Here is a 23,614-nt window from a genome sequence, read left to right as displayed (position 1 = left end):
CTGGCCTGAGTTTCTGTGTACTAGCACTCTAGCAGGTATAGCTATGGGATAACAAACCAATAGAAATTAGTTGAAGTTCTTTTGAATTTAAAGGAAATTGGTTCATTTCAATACAAATTGCGCAGTCCCATCATCGGACATGCTTCCTCAGGGAGTAATTAACTTCAATGAAATCACGATAGGGAAGGTAGCACCGAGACACAGCACCTTCACTAGTTGACTCCACCTAATGGGTGCCCTAAATCACACTGAAAGCATCTAGGCCCCTAGTTGGGTTTCGGTGATTAATGACAATACAAGATTACTATGACTAACGTGTGGTTTGCAGAGGCAATTAAGTTAGGTCATGGTAATGGAGATCGATTGGGCAATCGAGGTTGTCATGCCCTTACGATGGAAATCGTTTCGGTTTTCAAAGGATGGACGACAAAGTTAAGGATAACTAGTTCTAAGTGTCAATTGAAGTTGGAGAGACACTTAGAGTAGTTTAGGACTTTGTTTTTTTCCTTTGGCCGTACTATGAAGGGGGGTATGAACGGGTAGCTTGACCTAGTTGAGCCTAGTGAGTTAGGTGTGGTGCACACTTGTTAAAACTAGCTCTAGGTAGCTCCTATGAATGCCTAAGATCCTTTGGAGCAAACTTCATTCACATATGATCGTGAGTTGGAAGTGAATGGAGGGTCAAATACTGACCGGACGCTGGCTCCGGTGCGACCGGACGCTGGCCGCAGGGTCCGGTCAGTTCATTTGACCGAGGAGAACAAGTCTGGATGACCGGACGCTGGAAGGTCAATGTGACCAGACGCTGAGGGCCAGCGTCCGGTCGACTCCAGTAAGGGTCCAGACTTGAGAAAGTGTGACCGGACGCGTCCGGTCAGTGGTGACCGGACCCTGAGTATCCAGCGTCCGGTCGATTACAGTAAGCATCCAAGAGCGACCGGACGCGTCCGGTCAGTGCTGACCGGACCCTGACAGCGTCCGGTCATCACTTGAAAACTGTTGCGCGGGTTGAACTGACCGGAGCGTCCGGTCAAAACGATCGGAGCGTCCGGTCATCCCGCAGAAGCTCATAACGGTTCGTTTTTCAGGCTGCCTTATAAATAGAAGCTCCACTCAGTGTGCGGAGTAACTTTTGCTCATTCCAACAGCTGAGAAACACGTTTGTGAGTGCCAAGAAGAGCAAGGTCCTAGTGAGGTGTTTGTGATTTGAGAATCCAAGAGTGAAACCTCATTAGTGAATCAAGAGTAGACAAGTGTGCATCCATCTTCTCATTAGGCTTCGCGTGGTCAAGTGAGAGTTCGTGCTTGTTACTCTTGGTGATCGCCATCATCTAGACGGCTTGGTGGTGGTTGGGAGCCTGGTGATTATCCGGCGGAGCTTGTGGGTGACCCAACTCAAGTTGTGAGCGGCCTTGGATGATTCGCCGCGACGGAGTGTCGAAGAATCAACCCGTAGAGAGCACTTGATCCTTGCGCGGATCAAGGGGGAGCTACACCCTTGCGCGGGTGCTCCAACGAGGACTAGTGGAGGGTGACGACTCTCCGATACCTCGGCAAAACATCGCCGCGTTCCTCTCTCCATTTACTTTGAGCATTTACTTTAAGTATTTACTTTGAGCAATTCAATACTTGTATTTATATTCATAGAATTGCTATGCTAGAGTGAGTTTGGAACTTAGGTTGCAAGTCTTTTGTGCGTTAGTTTGATAGAAACACTTTTCTAGGCACAAGGGGTTAATTGGGCTATCCGTAGGATTTGATTATTGCAAGAAAATTTAGAATTAGCCCAATTCACCCTCCCCTCTTGGGCATCTTGATCCTTTCAATTGGTATCAGAGCCTCGTGCTCACGTTTTTTAGCTTAACCGCTTAGAGCAAGATGTCTCACGGGGATGGACCTCCTCCCATCTTCTAGGGGGATGATTTTCCATATTGGAAAATTCGCATGGAGGCATACCTAGAAGCTCTAGATGTTGGAATTCTTAGAGCCGCCTCTCAAGGTTTCCCAACACCTAAGAATGCCGCACAACTTCAAGGTGATGAAGTAAACTATGAAAAATGGAATGCAAAGGCTCGCAACACCATCTTTAGAGGCCTTTGCAAAGATGTGTTCAATCGTGTAAGGAACCACAAAGACGCCCATGCACTATGGTCGGACGTTTGTGCGCTCTATGAGGGAACCAAGAGTGAGCGTGAGGAACGCTATCATCTTGTAATTAAAAAGCTAAACTCTTTTGAGATGCTTCCCAAAGAAAGTGCTAATGAAATGTATTCTCGTTTAAATGTTCTTGTAGAGGAAGTCAATGGGCTTGGACTTACTCAAATGTCACCATCCGACGTTGTGAGAAAGATCTTGAGTGTCCTCCCCATTGACAAATATGGGCACATTGTGACCGTGCTACATTAAGGTGATCTTTCCGCCGCTACACCGACATAAATCTTAGGAAAGATTAATGCTCATGAGATGTATATGCACATCACACCACAAGATGGCTCATCCTCTACAAAGAAGAAAGAGAAAGACTTAGCATTCAAAGCTAGCCAAGATAAGGGCAAGGCAAGACTTGAGTATGAGAGCTCAAGTGATGAAGATGATGAAGAAAGTCTTGCTTTCATGGTGAAGAAGACCGCCAAGATGCTAAAGAAGCTAAACAAGAGTGGCATCAAGTTTGACGGCAAGAAGAAGAAGTTCTTCACTAGCTCAAGAAGAAAGCCAATCTCTGAGATGGATTGCTACAATTGTGGTGAACTTGGCCACCTAGCTCATCAATGCACAAAGCCCAAGAAAGACAAGTTCAAGAACAAGGGCAAGAAAGATGATTCAAGCGATGAAGATGAAAAGAAAAAGAACAAGCCATACAAGAAGAGAGATGGCAAAAAGAGGGACTTCCACAAGAAGAAGAAGAGTGGTAAGGCCTACATTGTCGGTGATTGGCTTACGGACATTGATTCATCAAGTGGATCATCCGATGATGAGAGTGACAATGAGAAGGTGGCCGCTATTGCTATTGATCATGCATCCTCACCACCACCATCGCCATCATCCTCTACACACCTATGCCTTATGGCCAAGGGTGAACGCAAGGTAACTAAGAGTGATGATAGTAGTGATGATGAGCAAGCTAGTGATGATGATAGTGATAGCGATGATGATTCACCCACATATGATGATCTTGTCAAAATATTAAGAAAATACACTAAGATCATTAGAAAGAGTAAAGCTACAAATGAAAAACTTGATGCTAAAAATGATTCACTCTTAGCTAAGTGTGATACATTGGAAAAGGCTAATGATGAGCTCAAAGAAACAAATGACTCTATATTATCCAAACTCAAGGAGCTCAAATCTTCTAAGAAAGAGCTTAAAGATAAACATGATAAACTTGAGTGGGTGCACAATGAGCTTACCATTAGTCACAACAAGCTAAAGATGAATATACAACTCTAAAGATCAATTATGATACCCTTGTTATTGCACAAGAATTTTTACCAAATGAGCCACATGTCGCTACTAACCATGTTGTTAAGATTGATATAGCTACCTCATGTGATGATTTAATTGATGAGAGCATTGAGCATGGATCTAGTAGCAAAGGCAAGCAAGTGGTTGAGTGCAATGACTATGATGAGTATGTCAAGCTCAAGAGTGACCATGAGAAGCTCATGAAAGATCTTGAAGAGATGAAAAGTCACAACACCATTGTGCTAGAAACTCTTGATCATGACAAAGAGTTGATCCTTGAGAATGAGAAGCTCAAAGAAGAAAACAAGAAACTCAAGGAAGAGAAGAACAATGATATTCTCAAGGAAGAGAACAAGAAGCTCAAGATGGAGAAAGAGCATCTCAAGGTGGGATTGAGCAAGTTTGCTAGAGGACAAGCATCTCCAAAGTGAGCTACTCATGAATACCGTCATGAAGATGGATAGAAGTGGCATTGGATATATGGCAAGTGTAGAGAAGAAGAAGACTCAAGCTCAACACCAACAATCAAAGCCAAAGCTAAAGCCAAAGAGATGTTTTGAGTGTGGACAAGAAGGCCATTTTGCTCATGAGTGTCAAACTCCACCACCACAACCCTTGCCCAAGCATGCTAGACCCTTTGCTTTCAATGCTCACTACATGCTTAGAAAAGACTCTAGTGGAAAGATGAAAGTCATGTTCTTAGGACCCCCCAACAAGAGTAGGCCTAAGAAGATTTGGGTGGCTAAGTCACTTGTTGAGAAGGTGAAGGGCCCTCAACAAGTTTGGATCCCTAAAACTTGAATCTCTTATGTGTAGGTGAACTACAAGACCGGTGGAAGTCATTGGGTTATTGATAGTGGTTGCACTCAACATATGACCGGTGATCCTCGTATGTTCACCTCACTAGATGAAGAGGTAGATGGACAAGAGAAAATAACATTTGGAGATAATTCAAAGGGCAAGGTTAAAGGATTGGGCAAAGTGGCAATATCAAATGATCATTCCATCTCCAATGTACTCTATGTTGCATCATTGAGCTTCAACTTGCTATCCGTTGGGCAATTGTGTGATCTTGGCTTTCAATGCTTATTCACCGAGAAGGAGGTTGTTGTATCCAAGGTAGATGACAATCAAGTGATATTCAATGGATTTAGATACAACAACTTATATCTAGTTGACTTCACCTCCGAAGATGCAAACTTGAAGACTTGCCTATTCACCAAAACGACACTTGGGTGGCTATGGCATAGAAGACTTGCTCATGTTGGGATGAGCTCACTCAAGAAGCTTATGAAGAATGATTTGGTGAGAGGGTTGAAGGATGTGAAGTTTGAGAAGGATAAGCTTTGTAGTGCATGTCAAGCCGGCAAGCAAGTTGCAAACACTCATCCAACCAAAGCTTTCATGTCAACCACAAGAGTGCTATAACTCCTACACATGGATTTATTTGGACCAACAACATACAAGAGTTTAGGGAGGAAATCTCTATTGTCTTGTGATTGTGGATGACTATTCAAGGTATACATGGGTGTTCTTCCTTCATGACAAATCCGAAGTTGCATCTTGTTTCAAGAAGTTTGCCAAGAGAGCTCAAAATGAATTTGAAGTGAAGCTCAAGAAGATAAGAAGTGACAATGGCAAAGAGTTTGACAACACAAACATAGAAGCTTATTGTGATGAAGTTGGAATCAAACATGAAGTCTCCGCAACCTATACTCCTCAACAAAATGGTGTAGTTGAGAGGAAGAACCGGACTTTGATTACTCTTGCAAGGACAATGCTAGATGAGTACAACACCCCCGAAGCTCTATGGGCGGAAGCAATCAACACCGCATGTTATGCATCCAACCGCCTATTTCTTCAAAAATTCCTTGTCAAGACACCGTATGAGTTGCTCAATGGGAAGAAGCCGGACGTCTCCTTCTTTAGGGTGTTTGGTTGCAAGTGCTACATCTACAAGAAGCGGCAACACCTAGGGAAGTTTCAAAGACGTTGTGATATAGGTTTTCTTGTTGGTTACTCATTGAAGTCCAAAGCATATAGAGTATTTAATCATGCCACCGGCTTGGTTGAAGAAACATATGATGTGGAATTTGATGAATCTAACGGCTCCCAAGGAGCACATGAGAATCTTGATGATGTAGGTGATGAACCATTGAGGGAGGCTATGAAGAATATTCCGGTGGGAGACATCAAGCCAAAAGATGATGAAGATAATGTACAAGTCATTAACCAACCTTCTTCATCAAATGTACCACAAGATGGTGAAAAAGATGGGAGAATAGAAAATGAAGATATTCATATCTCTCATGAGCAAATGGTGGTACAAGCACAAGATGTTGATGCTCCACAACCTCCTCCTCAAGTGGTCAATAGAAGAAACACACCTCTCCTACAAGATCATCCACAAGATCTCATCATAGGGAGGCCATCAAAGGGTGTAATGACTCGATCTCAAAAACTTACTTCATTTATTGCTCATCACTCTTTTGTCTCTTGCTATGAGCCTACCAAGGTAGAAGAAGCTCTTAAAGATCCGGATTGGATCAATGCCACGCATGAAGAGTTGAACAACTTCACTCGCAATGAAGTTTGGACTCTTGAAGAGCGACCAAAAGGTGCAAGAGTCATTGGAACGAAGTGGGTGTTCCGCAACAAGCAAGATGATCAAGGTGTTGTTGTGAGGAATAAGGCAAGACTAATTGCAAAGGGGTTCTCTCAAATTGAAGGTTTGGATTTTAGAGAGACCTTTGCACCGGTTGCAAGATTAGAAGCCATCCGTATCCTTCTTGCATATGCATCACATCATGAAATGAAACTATATCAAATGGATGTGAAAAGTGCTTTTTTAAATGGCTTTATAAATAAACTAGTCTATGTTGATCAACCTCCCGGGTTTGAAGACCCTAGATATCATAATCATGTTTATAGGTTGTCCAAGGCACTATATGGGCTTAAGCAAGCCCCAAGAGCTTGGTATGAGCACCTTCGGGACTTCCTCATTGAGAAGGGCTTCACCATTGAGAAGGTCGACATCACACTATTCACCAAGAAGCTTGATGGGCATATCTTCATTTGTCAAGTATATGTTGATAATATCATCTTTGGATCATCAAATGAAGACTCATGCAAAGAATTTGGTGAATTGATGTCAAAGGAGTTCGAGATGTCAATGATTGGTGAGCTTACATTCTTTCTTGGTTTTCAAGTCAAGCAAATGAAAGAATTCATCTTCATCTCTCAAGAGAAATACACAAAAGATCTTCTCAAGAGATTCAAGATGGATGAATGTAAGCCAATCAAGACACCAATGCCTACAAATGGACATCTCGACCTAGATGAGGGAGGTAACCCGGTTGATCAAACTCTCTACCGCTCTATGATTAGTAGCTTATTATATTTAACCGCATCTAGGCCCGACATCATGTTTAGTGTGTGTATGTGTGCTAGATTTCAAGCTAGTCCTAAGGAAACTCATTTAATTGCCGTAAAAAGAATCCTTAGATATCTTAAGCACACACCAAGCATTGGCCTTTGGTATCTCAAAGGAGCTTTATTTGAATTAATTGGCTATTCCAATTCGGATTACGCTGGATGCAAAGTTGATAGAAAGAGCACATCCGGAGGGTGCCATTTGCTTGGTAGATCACTTGTGTCTTGGTCCTCCAAGAAACAAAATAGTGTGGCTTTGTCCACCGCCGAAGCGGAATACATTGCCACGGGTGCTTGTTGTGCACAAATATTATACATGAAACAAACTTTGCTAGACTATGGAGTAGTTCTAGAGAAAGTACCTCTTTTGTGCGACAATGAAAGTGCGGTAAAACTTGCAAATAATCCGGTTCAACACTCTCGCACCAAGCATATTGATATCCGCCATCACTTTCTAAGAGATCATGTGACTAAAAATGATATATCACTAGAAGGTGTAAGATCCGAAGATCAATTAGCGGATATCTTCACTAAACCGCTAGATGAGGCTACATTTTGTAGATTGCAGGAATGAGCTCAATGTACTTGATTTTAGTAACTTCACTAAAAATTGAGCTTGTGTTGTCCCTTGCATTCATTGTAATATACAACATGTTTAATTTGTGGCAATGCATATAGGGCTTGTCTAACATGGTTAAGATAACCGCCCAAAAGCGTGTGAAGAAGCTCAACCTTGGATCAAACTTGACAAGCAACTAGATTTACTTACAAGTATTGCATATGCATGAATGTTGTTTTGTCGTTTTGTTCCATTTGCCCTCTTGTTGCCTATTTTCTTAAAAAGAATTATAGCCTAAGGCAAAATATTTTGAAAAATATGAGGGTTTGAGAGAGGTCACTCACATCAGTCCCAATTGGTGTTTATTTGGATCTTATTCAAGTTGGGACTTGATTGGGAACAGGCAGCGTGAAGGATGTTTGAAGATTTGCTGGAAAAGGTGCACCGGACTCTACACCGGACGCTGCTGTCCAGCGTCCGGTCAGTTCACAGGAGGTGAACTACTGGTGAAGGAGCGACCGGACGCTGCGTCTGTGCGTCCGGTCAGGAAGGGTTCTGCGTCCGGTCGATCGTAGGAAGGACAAGTTGTACTGACCGGACCCTGCCTGCGTCCGGTCATGGTCCACCGGACGCGTCCGGTCCCGATTCCAGAGGATTTGGACCTCTCTGGAATCGACCGGACGCTGGGTGGTAGCGTCCGATCGCTACCACTGGAGCGTCCGGTCAGTGGATCTCGCGCGGCTTCAGGACTCCTTTCTCTGCTTCCTTTTCTGTCACGTGTGGGGAACTATTTAACCGCAAGCCGTACCCTTGTTCGCACTCATCCCGCCGTGCCCTAACCCGAGCCGCCGCCAAGTCGCGCCGCCGTAGCCTCGCCGCGCCGCCGTTCAGCTAGCTCCGCCCGAGCCTTCTCGCGCGCCACCGCGTCAGCACAGCCCGCGCCGCCGCAGCCCGCGCGCCACCGCACCAGCACAGCCTGCGCCACCGTAGCTCACCACACCACCGAGCCTCCCCGCGCGCCACCGTGCGACCGGCCCTCTCTTCACCGTGAAGTGCCGTGTGCCCTAGCCCCATCTCCTCTCGGTAAGGCTAGCCCCTTGTTTCAATTTCAAATTGCGTAGATCAATTTGCAATCCAATGCACTGATTTCACAAATACCAGGGCCACTAGTTCATCATTGCTCCGTGTAACCCTAGCCCCTGCCGGTTCCGAGGTTTCCCCCACGTGTCGCCTTCTCTTTTCTCAGATCGCTGATCGTCAGGTAGAAAGCCATTCGATTCAAGTTCGCATCTACATTGCTTTCTCCATTAGGTTTTCGCATCTATTAGACATATGGTATTTATTTGTATATCCATCTATTCTATCGTGCAGCGAGTCGGTTCCGCTGTGGTCCTTCTGGCAGTTGGCAGTCAACTCGGAGCCAAGCTCGCGAGTAAGGATCGAGGCCAAGCCTCGAAAGCGGCAGTTTGACAGTTGATCTTCATCAGCGGCAGTTCACCATCTTGTCAGTTCAGATGGCTCGTACCAAGAACGTTGGTGGTGGCCTAGGTGATGATGATCGGAGGCCCCTGCCTCGCCAGCCAGCAGGATCGAAGGGCAAGTCAACCAAGCAGGTGACATCCAAGAAACAGAAGTACCCCGACGCAGAGACAGCGAGAGCAGCAGCTGTTGTAGAGGCCGCAGAGTGTGCCGAGAGAGGTGGTGCCCGCAGCGGAGTGGTCATTGCAGATCAGCCGGTTTCACCAGCAGTCAGAGCTGCGATTGAGGAGGTTGAGCGTCGTCACGGTAGTCCGGCTAGGACTGCCACGTTTGCAGGACGACAGGGTTGCCATTGAGGAGGGTCCGTCAACACAGCAGCAGCCCCCACCAGCAGAGCCTGAGCCAGTTCAGCAGACTCAGGAGGGCGAGGAGACAGAGCCGGCACCCTAGCTTCGCCGCTCTGGTCGGACCCGTGTACCAGTCTCACCGAGGCCGCCGACACAGCAGAGGGGATCACGTCCTCCACCTAGACCACAGGGTCCACCTCCAGTGGTACACCTCGACTTGAGGGCCGCTACAGCCAGGCAGGTTCAGCAGCTGCGTTTTGTTGAGTTTGAGGTTTGGTTTCCTCCTAGGAGGGATGAGAGAGCAGCTGAGGGTTTCTACACGCCACTGCAGGAAGATTTCTACAATGCTTATCTCAACAGTGGGGCAGTGTTCAGATCTCAGAGAGTCTGTCGGATAGAGTCTATTGTGGCAGCAGCCGGAGAGCACATTCGGCCTTACTTATCATATTTGCCAGGACTGACAGATTTGATTGGACGAACGGGGATATATGTACCATCTTGGGTTCGTCAAGTTTTATGCTTCACTCTTCATCGATCCACATCACAGATTCATTCACTTTGCTTTCAGAGGCAAAGACTACAGAGTGACGAGTGGCAGAGCCAGAGAGATACTGAGGCTACAAGAGCAGCCTATCAAGATGCATGAGGTCTGTTATGGACAGCAGGAGCCTCCCAGGCGTCCTCATGGAGGGTTGGTGCCTCCTACAGATTTAGTGCGACATTGCTTCAAGGAGCCTTTTGGAGAGGGGGTCGAGCAGGAACCCTAGTGACTTGACTCCTACAGCGAGAGTGCTAGAGGCCATCATCAGGAGGACACTGCTTCCCAGGTTGGGATACAGGGAGGGCCTGACTCGCCTACAGCTCTGGCTTCTTAATGCCTTGATGCAGCAGACAGTATTTGATATCTGGGACCTCCTTCTTTCAGAGATGGAGGATACTATAGCTGAGGGATTCAAGGGTCGCAGGCAGCTCCCCTATGCTCATTGGATCACGTTCTTCATCCGCAGAGTAGTGCTTGATAAGCCTCCTGGTATGATGGATGAGTATACAGGTGCCACCATAGAGTTCCCAGCTTACAACCTGTCACAGAGGATCAGACACACCACTCCTCAGGCACCCAGATAGCCTAGCCATCGTCTCGACGTGCCAGAGTTCGCAGCTCAGCAGGATGAGATCATCAGAGGGATTGCAGCCACTGAGGAGGAGGAGCTAGAGGCACAGCAGGAGATGAGCGAGTACAGTGACAGTTCTGACGACGACTACCTGCCTATTCCTCATATGCCTCCACGCAGACACGATGAAGAGGCTGGTAGCTCTAGTTCTGCTCCCCCTGCTCTGCAGACAGACCCCGCTCTCATTGCTATTCTTGAGCGGATGCAGCAGACACAGGATAGACAGGCACAGGAGACAGCTGCTACTTTTGCCTAGTTTCAGACTCGACAGGACAAGTTCCAGAGGCAGCAGTAGGCCATGCAGCAGCAGCAGTAGCAGATGCATCAGCAGCAGATACTCTTGCAGCAGCAGCTTATGGGTTTCATGCAAGCACGTAGTGATAGCTCTTGGGGCCCCACAACCACAGACTTCGCCCCAGCTTGCTCAGCCTGTTTCCACCACGACGACTCCAGCTATACAGCCCAGCGGGCTTCAGGGTCAGGGACAGCCTCCAGCTCAGTTTGCTTCACCTCTTGTACATGTGTCCCAGTGGTTGGCCTCACCCGTGGTAGCCCCGCAGTTCACTCCACTACAGACGGGCTTCACACCAGAGCGGTCTTCCTCGTTATTCGTGTCTAACACGTCAGTCTCCAGGAGTCTTGGAGCATCTTTCAGCGAGTTGACCGGCATGCCTACTCCTGCCTCATATGCATATAGTCGGTCCGTCTACAGCAGCTCCAGTCGCTGTAACCACTCAGAGGCTCCCCTCGTCTGTCGCCTCGTTAGATCCTACGACAGACATACTAGCAGCTTCACAGGCAGCACCAGCCCTAGCTCAGACCCAGACCGCTTCAGCGACACTTCCTGCCACAGAGGGCCAGTCAGTTCAGAGCTCAGGGTCAGATGATGATGGTGCCCAGTTCCAGCTTGCCCCACGTTCTTCAGCGCCCGGCTCGTCCGCTGCAGCCCCGCCGACCGACCCCTAGGTTTTGGTGTTTGACGCCAAAGGGGGAGAGGGAGTTCGAGTATGTAGTCTCAGGGGGAGCTACATTTAGGGGGAGCTAGTTACCTAGTATTAGCTTATTATATACATTTGGAGTTTTATTTGTGTGATACACTATTACTTATGCATTCGTGTGTTTACTTTCATGCATACTATTATATATATGTGGTAGTGCTATCTACGTGATTGTGATATATGACATGTGTGCTTTCCACTTTGCATTATTTAAATGTCATATCACTTGTGTTATGCCCATTTGCTTTTGCTTCCGCGTTTAAACTTCGAAGCAAATGAGCTTTGTAATTTGTACTCGTGCTTAATTAATATCCTCTGAGTACATTGTGTTGGCTTGGGTCATATAAGCTTGACTAACACTTTTGTTCTTATAGACAAAAGCTTATATGAACCAAGCCCGTCAAAAACCTCACTCTTTCACATACTCGAGGTGGTATTGTCATCAATCACCAAAAAGGGGGAGATTGAAAGCATCTAGGCCCCTAGTTGGGTTTCGGTGATTAATGACAATACAAGATTACTATGACTAACGTGTGGTTTGCAGAGGCAATTAAGTTAGGTCATGATAATGGAGATCGATTGGGCAATCGAGGTTGTCATGCCCTTACGATGGAAATCGTTTCGGTTTTCAAAGGATGGACGACAAAGTTAAGGATAACTAGTTCTAAGTGTCAATTGAAGTTGGAGAGACACTTAGAGTAGTTTAGGACTTTGTTTTTTTTTCCTTTGGCCGTACTATGAAGGGGGGTATGAACGGGTAGCTTGACCTAGTTGAGCCCAGTGAGTTAGGTGTGGTGCACACTTGTTAAAACTAGCTCTAGGTAGCTCCTATGAATGCCTAAGATCCTTTGGAGCAAACTTCATTCACATATGATCGTGAGTTGGAAGTGAATGGAGGGTCAAATACTGATCGGACGCTGGCTCCGGTGCGACCGGACGCTGGCCGCAGGGTTCGGTCAGTTCATTTGACCGAGGAGAACAAGTCTGGATGACCGGACGCTGGAAGGTCAATGTGACCGGACGCTGAGGGCCAGCGTCCGGTCGACTCCAGTAAGGGTCCAGACTTGAGAAAGTGTGACCGGACGCGTCCGGTCAGTGGTGACCGGACCCTGAGTATCCAGCGTCCGGTCGATTACAGTAAGCATCCAAGAGCGACCGGACGCGTCCGGTCAGTGTTGACCGGACCCTGACAGCGTCCGGTCATCACTTGAAAACTGTTGCGCGGGTTGAACTGACCAGAGCGTCCGGTCAAAACGATCGGAGCGTCCGGTCATCCCGCAGAAGCTCATAATGGTTCGTTTTTCAGGCTGCCTTATAAATAGAAGCTCCACTCGTGTGCGGAGTAACTTTTGCTCATTCCAACAGCTGAGAAACACGTTTGTGAGTGCCAAGAAGAGCAAGGTCCTAGCGAGGTGTTTGTGATTTGAGAATCCAAGAGTGAAACCTCATTAGTGAATCAAGAGCATTAGGCTTTGCGTGGTCAAGTGAGAGTTTATGCTTGTTACTCTTGGTGATCGCCGTCACCTAGACAGCTTGGTGGTGGTTGGGAGCTTGATGATTACCCGGCGGAGCTTGTGGGTGACCCAACTCAAGTTGTGAGCGGCCTTGGGTGATTCGCCGCGACGGAGTGTCGAAGAATCAACCCGTAGAGAGCACTTGATCCTTGCGCGGATCAAGGGGGAGCTACACCCTTGCGCGGGTGCTCCAACGAGGACTAGTGGAGGATGGCGACTCTCCGATACCTCGGCAAAACATCGCCGCGTTCCTCTCTCCATTTACTTTGAGCATTTACTTTAAGTATTTACTTTGAGCAATTCAATACTTGTATTTACATTCATAGAATTGCTATGCTAGAGTGAGTTTGGAACTTAGGTTGCAAGTCTTTTGTGCGTTAGTTTGATAGAAACACTTTTCTAGGCACAAGGGGTTAATTGGGCTATCCATAGGATTTGATTATTGCAAGAAAATTTAGAATTAGCCCAATTCAACCCCCTCCTCTTGGGCATCTTGATCCTTTCACACACAACTAATTGTGACTGATGCATGGACCCCATATCAGTAGGAACACTAACGCGACGCCCGCGGCTACGAAAGCGAGCCAGACGAGGAGCGCGGCGTTCGTGGGGTGCGTTCGCGCGAAGGCCGACGAGCAGAGGAAGAAGTTGGCGTAGGCTGCCGGTGCGTAGGTGGCGGAGCGCGCGCGGAGGGTGGCGACGCGGCGGAGGAAGGCGTGCGGGGCGGCGACGCCGAAGCGGTGCAGCCATAGTTCTTTGGAAGGAGCTGCCCTGAGGAAGTCCAAGAACCTCTCCTCGTCCTCCTTGCCGTGGCTCTGCAGCAGAGTTGCCGTGGTTCAGTACATTGTGGATGTGCAAGTCACCACGGACTTGGAGGAAGGTGACGCTTCAGTAGTTCAGTGAATCAACTCTGGCATGCTGACAAGTGTTGAGGCTGCACAGGACGGGCCTGGACTACAAAGCTGCGCTGCGTCCAAATAACATTATCAGTGTTGATGCTACCAAGACTTCCTGAATCTGCTCAGCACGCCAAAAAAAGAAAGTTTGACAGCATGTAATCACTAATTAGGACGACGACAAATTAAATACTACTACATAGTAGATGCTTTCAGCACACCATGTAAGACCTGCAGTTCACAATGCCGTTTACTCTGAAGGTCTTGAAATTTATGCACAAAGAACATATAGAGTGACAATCAGATTCCATAAGCTCAGAAACATAGGGGACCAAAGCCAAACTCTGTTTCCCCCGTTTGGTTCCACGGACTAAACTTTAGTCCCTGTCACATCGAATGTTTAGATACTAATTAGGAGTATTAAACATAGATTATTTACAAAACCCATTGCACAGATAGAGGCTAATTCGCGAGACGAATCTATTAAGCCTAACTAGACCATGATTTGACAATGAGATGCTACAGTAACCATTTGCTAATGATGGGTTAGTTAGGCTTAATAGGTCTTTTATGAATACTTGCTGCCATGAAGAACATACGGTTTTATGAATTTTTACATACCTGTAAGGAAGCATTCTGACATCTCTAAATGTCCTCAGGTGATGCCATGATGGGCAACAGAACTTCCACTTCAAACAATTTCATGACAGACAACCAACTTATGGTATATAAATGATGAAAAAACAGTTTGTGTAAACAAGAGAGTACTCCATTAGGTACAGATATCATTATAATGCAGTTAGGTAAATGCATGATGGAAGGATGGAATTTCATCACACGGTTTAATATTTACCTTTTGTTTACATGACAGAATATTAGTTTTGAGACCAGAGATATCATCATTGCCTTACAATTTACACACTGAACATTCAAATTTTCAGAGATATCTTTGGCTTGAAAATAGAAAACTTGGAACATGGACTGTTGTTGGGGAAAAGGGTTTCGCATGGCACCCGAACCTTTCGTCTCACTGGTTTCAGACTGTTTTAGCATGTTTAAGTGAGGATGGTGAATTGGGGAAATGACCCAGTCCATGAGTATAAAGTGCAGCCCATGTAAAGGTCGGAAGGTCGGAACTTTCTTTGCCAAATCACCATGAGATGTTTGGAGTTATTAGTTGGAATGACTGTATAATGACATCGGCACTATCTGAAAGGAACATTTGGATTTCCCCAGCATGATATATGATTATTTCAAGCATGATGTGTATATATGGTGATGAAATGTGATACTTAACATAATGCAAACTTGAATAAGTAGTGGTGTAAAATGAAGGGTGGGCTACTGGGATGATATAAACGACACAGTATTTGGGGTAACAGATGGAAGGATTATTGATTCCTTACATGCTTGTAAATTTCAAGCTAGGGTGCCAAACCTGGCCTGCTTTAGAAAATCACCGAGCAAACTCATTGGTTTCACACCACTAGGACCTCTGGACTCTGGTTATCAAAAAAGTAAACCATTATTGTCATATACAAGTAAACTCATGAAAAATAGATCAAAGAAGCATCAGAAACATTAGACAATAGGTAAAACATGAAAAGAGAACAAAGAAAGCATGATTTGAAAATTATATCTGCTGAATTGCACCAGATAGCTGATCATTTTTCCAACCAAAATGCAGAGAGGTAGTATCTTCAATAAGCTTCTGAGCCTGGGAGGGCCTAGCATATTTTAAAACAGTAGCACAAGAGGATGCAAAGGCCCTTTTTACTGCTGAACTCCTTTCCTCCAGAACAGCACTATACAGTAACTTCAGTAACAATGCTGTGAATGGTTTGATGTCAATCATGACCTTCTGTACCAACAAGGTGATGAAGCTAGCAACACCAACTCTGAAATCAGACAGAAAACGAATGAAACCATATGACTGAAGTAATGAGAAATGCAGCATTTGATGCTATCATGAATAAGATTTACGGTAAAAGCAATACTAACCTTGTATTTAAACCAACAGCTGATCTAACCATTTGGGCCAGGCGAGGAACCAATATATCAAGTGAATTCTTGTCAACAACTTTTATACATATATCAAGAGTTTCCCACATTGGAGAATCTTTAGCCACAGCTATACGCAAGCTTTCAAGCTTTTCTGTTTTGATGCCAGCATTCCCTGCATGCATCTTGATCCAAATACAGGAGTGAGTAAAGAATTGCATCTGAGAGATATACACCTGCAGAATCATCGCCACCAGTCCTTATAAAAGGGAAACAAAATTAGCATACCTCGACATAATTCAACCTTTGATCCTCCAGACTTGGCAAACATTCAAGCATACAACTAACAAGTTCTGGCAGATGAGGTCGAAGGGCAGGACCAGCACCCTAAAGACATTAGGAAGTCATAAGCTAAGGATATCCTCTTTAGTTGATTAATTTGGTGATGGTAGCTACATGAGCATAGTATATTAACATATGAAATGAATACAGAAAAAAAGCTATGATCTTTTGTTCACTGAATATGTTAAAGTTAAAACACAGATGTCAAGAAAGCTACCATCAAATTTAGTAAAATACTGAGTCTATTCCACTATAACTCATTATGTATCTATTTCTGCCTCTCTTGGAGGCTCTGACTACTTCTAGGGTTCTTCTTGCTTGATTACAATGGATGGTGTGGCTGTGCTTATATAGCCAGCTACCTAACAAACACAATCTAATCTAAATAACCTTATCTCTAATGACCTGCTAACAAACCAATCTTATTCCCCTCGTGGCACTGTTCCGAGCTACAGTGCTCGTGGGCTAGGCCTGTGGCCAACCCACTGCCGTAATAATGAGATTACTTGTTTGTATGTAGTTTCACAAGAGTACGTCATTCACCAGCAATTTAATTTCGGTCTCATAGCAAAAAAAAAAAAAAAAACAAAGAAGATGGCAGATATGGTGATGGGAGTGCACAATTTGATATCTGGATGTTTTTGTCAGGATGGGCACGCAGTCGGCGGGCCGGCCGGCGACCTGCCGAGGGGCCAGGGGCGAGGGCCAAGCCGCCGAGGCCGAGCGCAGGCGGAGCGCAGAGCGACGGAGGCCGGAGCCCCGGAGGGGGAGACCGGTGACGGGCGGAGGGGACGACCGGCGACGAGCGGAGGCGGAGCGCAGAGCGGCGTGCGGCGCGACCCCAGTGTCCAGTCCAAACGAGCGAGGCGGTGCGACTCCGACGCGCTCGCGCGAGCGTTACCCCTGCCTTCGCCGTTCGGTTGAACTCCTTTGTTGGCCTGGTGTCTCATGGGCCAAAAAACTGAAGAACTGCTCCCTTGTTACTTGGGCCACGACTAGGGCCACAGCCCAAGTTGCCCTAGTGCTAGGTCCGCCCATGGATGGGGCAGATCTAACTACATAATAACAATATACTTCAAAGTAGAGTGAACAGAATATTGCCTTTGAAAAATTTGAAGGGTGGAGGCAATCTCAATTCATGAACCATAGCTATGGAGTATAAGGTTATATGATTCTGTAAGATACCATACATTTCCTACTTAACCCTGAAGTATAAATTTCCCTTTCTGGTAGGGTGTGGGCTTCAGAAAATGATTTAGCCAAAGTAATAAATGACATAGTATTTTTGTACACTACTTGTGATTTGTGAGTCTTAGTCTTAGTCTACATCCAATCCCTAACGGCTGTCTAGATTTGATAACAGAAAATGGTACCTCCTCTCTTACAGTTACACAAAGAAAAGATTTGTAGTAAAGGCATCCTTCCAACAAACAGCTGATCCTCCTCACTCCTCAGTACACAAAAACTAGTTTCTAATCTAAAAGGTTTGCCAGTAAGAATGCAGTCCTTAGACAAGATGACCATTTCTCCATCTTACATAACATGCCACCATTCCAGTTCACACCACTGGACACCATCACCATGTCACTGCAATGGTAACTGAATCGCGACAACGGAGAACAAGAAGTAGCAAGACTTATTCATGGCAAACAGGCAGCTCAACTTAGAAACCAACTCCTACACTAGATGTCATTCTAGGAAAAAAGAGCACGGTACTCATTGGCCTCATGAGCCATTTCTTCCATGCTTCTATCTTTCCTCTCAATGTCCAGGTCAAGCTTCTCCTTCAATTCTTTCTCTTTCACATCAATCTATTATACCAAGGAAAAGGGCAAGCTTTATTTGATCAGACATCATAATAAAATAACATGATTGATAGAAAACTATGCCATGTACCGCATCATATATTTCATCATTTTTTCTCAAAATCCCCTTTCTTCCTCGGGATGACATGAATGTGGACATGTGGAACTGTTTGGCCAGCTTCAGGACCATCCTGATAAGTAATATCACTTGTTAATAAGCAATTTCATGTATGTCAGCATAGAATATAACAACTAAGAAGTCCATAACAAATTTGGGTTATTAGTACTGAAAGGATGAGCACGCTACAACAATAAAATTGAAGCGCAGACCACACCTGAATAGCAAAGGTAAGTGAAGATGCTTTATGGTACTGCTCAAGACGTACACCGACTTCCTTTGCAGTAACCCATAAGTCGCTTGTCACATCAGAACTGAGATCAGCGAATCTTTTCACTTCATGCTTGGGGCACACAAGAACATGTATGTATTGTCAAGGAAAAAAATGATATATAGAACAACACATTTTTGTCAATATGTGATGTATCAAACTTTGAGCCAAATAAGTTTATTCTGGTGGGGTTATGAGTTATGACAGCTTTGCACCAAATGACAACACAAAGAAAATAGATTCGCAGCTCCAATTCCACAGCCACAATAAACCGCCCAAATCTAACTTCCAAGAAAGCACAGAAGCCGCTTTGCTGAATAAAAGGATATGACCTGCATAAGAATGATTTGTCTGGTTAAGAAAAAGCTGCAGAACACAAACTGGTAAAAAAGAAATGCGATGTGGTGGCATGGTTTGAAGCTTTACAAAGCTTGAATGCAACGCCCACGACAAGCACTACTCAGTAGTTAGATTGGATCAAGTAGCATCCGCTTGCAGGGAACTTAGTTCAAATTCCCAGCCAAGCATAAGACATTGCCCATATTCCTAGCCTACCGAAACAACCCGTAATGGTACGATGGTACACTGGTGCCTGGATGAATTTATTATTAGGACAGAAATGGCTCTCAACACAAAATCTTTATTTAGCATTTGGAACTCGCTGTTTGATCAATGTAACTTTCATTAGCCACATTTCCGCAAGAAAGCTGGAATTTTTTTCCCCCTTTCTCTCGCGATGACTAATGTTATAGCAACCACAAACCAAAAATGATTGATATGGCGGAGTGGCGGCGGGTACAGCAGGCAAGCAAAGCATCGGCAAAGGCGAAGTGAAAAGAGGGAAGGGAATAATACCCGGGAGGAGGGGGCGGAGGTTGACCATGGCGTAGGAGAGGGGCGTGGCATGGAAGACCTCCCTGGCGTCGATCTTGTAGGGCCCGAACTTGTAGGAGGCCTCCATCCCCGGCGGCGGCTGAAGCGGGGGGAGGAAGAGGAGGAGACGGCGCGCGGGTGGGGTAGGCGGCGAAGGAAGCGAGTAGGCGTAGCGAGTGAGAGTGGGCGAGGACGGCACGCGAGCGCAGCACGGAGAAACCAATGGAAGCGCTGTCACGGCGACGGAGCCGGAGAGGAGAGCAAAAGGCTGCCGGCAAGGACAGAAGGGCACAGTTGTGGGCTTTGAAAAGGGTTGGGCCTCGACTTAGACGCCCACTTGTACTCTTTCCTTGCTGGCTGCCAGCTTTTATGCTTGGGCTGACCAGAGGCTGCCTGCAGTGCCCGCCGCGGCCCGCCTCTATGTAAATTTGCAGCCCAAGCATTGCAGGACGATGCATCCGTTGACTTGCTGCTAAAATCATGCGCTCAAAAGTGATTACCATAGTGCTGCAAAGAAGGAACTAGATTGACTTTGTGATCGCAGCGAAGTCAATCTAGCGAAGGCATGCAAAGAAAGGCAAGCTTCACTGATGGTTTTGTTAGGTTGACATTATCCAAGTTGCAGTGATTTTATGATGGTAGTGCATGCATGCCGCGTAGGTTTTCCATTGGATCGTGGATTAGTTTTGACATGACACATACGAGAAGCACTATATATAGTTGCATGCATGGGATTGTTATTATATTTTATTTGGTCAAACAAAGTAATAAAGAGTTGTGGCGATATGGATTGGAAGTGTAGGTCAAGGTGAAGTAGTCAACAGTTAGCAGCCACTACTAGAGAACAGACTTTAGAACGATGTCTCAATTTAGCATTAGTCTCGGTATTTTTTTTTTTTTGCCCCCGGACTAAAGGACCCTTTAGTCCCGGTTGGTAATACCAACCAGGACTAAAGATCCCTGCCCAACGGTCGTCCGCGGGGCAGGGATCTTTATTCCCGGCTGATATTACCAATCGGGACTAAAGCTTTTAGTCCCGGTTTGGGTGATGCCCCGGGAATAAAGATTAATCTTTAGTCCCGGTTTGGACCCCTAACCGGGACTAATTATCCCGGCCTATAATTCAGCTCATTTCTTTCTCCCCGGGCCCGAGCCATTCCATTCAAACTCACTGCCTCTGTTCTTCAGCTTGCTGTTGTTCTTGCTCTCTCCCCCTCCATTGGTGTTGCTCTTCGATTTTGGAGGTAACAAACTTAATCCTCTTATGTTTTATCAGTAGCTTATCTCATTTTGCGATGTAGATGCATGTGTAACTTTATATGTTGGACTTTATTATGATTTTATATGTCATTTTTAGCTCAAAATGACATGATGATTTGCATATATGTTTGGATAAACAAAAGTTAAATTAGTTCATCAAATGAAATGAAATACTTAGAAATCATGCATTTTATTTTTTAGAATTAAATTTTCCATGAAATGAAAAACTTAGAAAATAGTTAGAAAATTGTAGAAAATCCGTACTAGTTGAACTTGCGGACCGTGTTCAGGTCGGCGAGCATGTTCTCTGCCGAGCGGTAACAGACGTCAAGGAGGAGCTTTGATTCTACGAGGGAGAGCGGCAATGGTCGTAGAAGACCGTGTTCCCTTTCTCGTAGAATCGGAGCTCTTCCTTGGCCAAGTACGGTGCCGTCCGGTGGAGAAATGCTCGCCGAGTTGATCACGTAAGCAGGGTCAACTAGTACGGATGGTTATTTATTGAAACATGTTTTTGAGCTATAATTTGATGGATATTTGATAACTTCAGACCTATAAATATCATCTACAAATGTTACTATCCTCGGCAACCTAAACGTCCGTGAGCTCGCCGATATCGAGCAGGTCACTTAGAATTATTTTTTCCATGAAATGAACTACTTAGAAATCATGCCTTTTTTTTAGAATTAAATTTTCCATGAAATGAAAAACTTAGTAAATAGTTAGAAAATTATAGAAAATCCGTACTAGTTGAACTTGCGGACCGTGTTCAGCTCGGCCAACATGTTCTCTGCCGAGCGGTAACGGACGTCAAGGAGGAGCTTTGATTCTACGAGGGAGAGCGGCAACGGTCGTAGAAGACCGTGTTCCCTTTCTCGTAGAATCGGAGCTCTTCCTTGGCCAAGTACGGTGCCGTCCGGTGGAGAAATGCTGACCGAGATGATCACATAAGCAAGATCAACTCGTACGGATGGTTATTTATTGAAACATGTGAAATCCGTACTAGTTTTGTTTAAATATATCATTTTAGAAAATATGAAATTTACACTAGTTTGCAAAAATAAGTATAGAAAGTAGATGACAACTAGTACCGGATCCTCGGCCTCTCGTTCGGTTGCGAAACGACTGAGGCCAGAACTCCCTCTCATTATTTGCGGCAAGTGTAAGCAGAAGATTGTGATGGAGTACCGAGTCAAGAGACAGGGACCCAACAAGGGTCGTGTTTTCTACAAGTACCCAGATCGCGATGTGAGTTTCTTACGTATTTTATAATTATGGCTAATTGACCTGCTTTTCTTGAATATTTTTGACTAAATATTTTTTGGCTTTAATTTCAGTGGGAGGACAATGGATGCGATGGTTGGTACTGGGAGGAAGATTATGCTACATACGTGTAGAATTTGGGTGCGCTTGAGGTAGCGGCTGCTGCTGATGAGGCAGTGAGCCAGCAGGAGAAGCTTATTGATATTCAACAGAAGAATAATTTGTCTGTTTTAGTTGCGTACGATCACGAAATAATTATGTTACTGAAGTGCATTGTAGTTTTAGTTTGTTTAGTGATAATTGGGATTGCTTACATTGTAGCCAGGCTTAGTTAATTAATCAACCATGTGTGTGTCATTTATGTTGTATAATAAAATACTTAATTATGTTCAAGGTTTTCATAATTTGTCGTGTAATACAGATTATGTCACGCCATTGGATGTACAATGCCGATCGCCGCTCCCAAGACTTTATTGAGGGCTTGCACTATTTCTTAGGTGTGGCCGAGGCAAATAAGCGGGATGGTTTCATGTGCTGTCCATGTGTCCTATGTAAGAATTTAAAGAAATATTCAAGCTCAATGAGTCTTCATTCACATTTGCTTAAGTCAGGTTTCATGTCAAACTATATATGTTGGACTAAGCATGGAGAAAGCGGGGTCATGATGGAAGAAGGTGAAGGAGAAGATTTAGACATTGATGACATTATTGCTCAGTATGGTGCCTTTGATGATACTACAATGGGGAGAGATGAAGAAGTGGTAGTGGTAGAAGATGATCTCGGTGATGCTCTTGGCGATGCCATTCGTGATGCACAACAAGAATGGGAAAGTGAAAAAGAGAAAGTTAAGTTCGAGCACATGCTTGAGGATCATAGGAAGTTGCTATACCCGACGGCCGAAGAGGGGCAAAAAAAGCTGGGTACAACACTGGAATTGCTACAGTGGGAGGCAAAGAATGGTGTATCCGACAAGGCATTTGGGAATTTATTGAACCTCATAAAGAAGATGCTTCCGAAGCTAAATGAATTGCCCACCACTACGTACGAAGCAAAAAAGGTTGTTTGCCCTTTGGGATTAAAAATCCAAAAGATACATGCATGTCCTAATGACTGCATCCTCTACTATGGCAATGAATACGAGAATTTGGATGACTGCACGGTATGTAAAGCATCGCTGTATAAGATCAGGCACGATGATCCTGATGACGTCGAGGGTGAACAACGTCCTAGAAAGAAAATCCCTGCCTAAGGTTATGTGGTATGCTCCTATAATACCACGCTTAAAATGTTTGTTCAGAAATAAAGACCATGCAAAGTTGTTGCGGTGGTATAAAGAAGACCGTAAGGTAGACAATATACTGAGACACCCAGCTGATGGGTCCCAGTGGAGAGCGATAGATAGGGAATTTCCAGAGTTTGCAAATGAGGCTAGAAACTTAAGGTTCGTCTTAAGTACAGATGGTATGAATCCTTTTGGAGAGCAGAGCACTAGTCATAGCACTTGGCCAGTTACTCTATGTATCTACAATATTCCTCCATGGTTATGCATGAAGCGGAAGTTCATTATGATGCCGATCCTCATCCAAGGTCCGAGGCAACCTGGCAACGATATTGATGTCTATCTGAAGCCATTAGTTGAAGAACTTCTAGTTTTATGGAACAAACTAGGTGTACGTGTCTGGGATGAGTACAAACAAGAACACTTTGACCTATGAGCAATGTTGTTCGTAACAATCAATGAATTGGCCTGCTTTAAGTAATCTTTCAGGTCAGACAAACAAAGGATATAATGCATGCACACATTGTTTTGATGACCTTGACAGTA

The 23,614-nt window shown here is 45.1% G+C and overlaps 1 protein-coding gene and 1 pseudogene across 3 annotated transcripts; both read right to left on the bottom strand.

Annotated features, from left to right (window-relative positions):
- Nucleotides 1-13,304: 13,304 nt before the first annotated feature.
- On the bottom strand, nucleotides 13,305-16,621 carry LOC136519627 (uncharacterized). 3 transcript variants are annotated; one of them, XM_066513017.1, is made up of 4 exons: nucleotides 16,149-16,621; nucleotides 15,861-16,045; nucleotides 15,266-15,757; nucleotides 13,305-13,778 (listed from the first exon to the last, which is right to left on the bottom strand). In XM_066513017.1, the coding sequence occupies exons 1-3, from the start codon at nucleotides 16,197-16,199 to the stop codon at nucleotides 15,493-15,495; spliced, it is 501 nt and encodes a 166-aa protein (XP_066369114.1). In that variant the 5' UTR covers nucleotides 16,200-16,621; the 3' UTR covers nucleotides 13,305-13,778; nucleotides 15,266-15,492. The 3 variants fall into 3 exon arrangements, 2 of the variants coding, with proteins under 2 accessions (XP_066369114.1, XP_066369115.1); XM_066513018.1 differs by having other exon boundaries at nucleotides 15,861-16,035; XR_010774987.1 differs by lacking the exons at nucleotides 15,266-15,757; nucleotides 15,861-16,045; nucleotides 16,149-16,621 and adding an exon at nucleotides 13,873-15,164.
- A 353-nt stretch (nucleotides 16,622-16,974) lies between these two features.
- Nucleotides 16,975-19,543, bottom strand: LOC136519630 (bifunctional bis(5'-adenosyl)-triphosphatase/adenylylsulfatase FHIT-like; annotated as a pseudogene).
- Between the last annotated feature and the right edge of the window lie 4,071 nt (nucleotides 19,544-23,614).

This window comes from Miscanthus floridulus, chromosome 18 (assembly GCF_019320115.1).
Source record: "Miscanthus floridulus cultivar M001 chromosome 18, ASM1932011v1, whole genome shotgun sequence".
In the NCBI taxonomy this organism is placed as follows: domain Eukaryota; kingdom Viridiplantae; phylum Streptophyta; class Magnoliopsida; order Poales; family Poaceae; genus Miscanthus; species Miscanthus floridulus.
The sequence above is the reverse complement of the archived record's forward strand: the minus strand, read 5'-3'. Positions and strand labels throughout refer to the sequence as shown.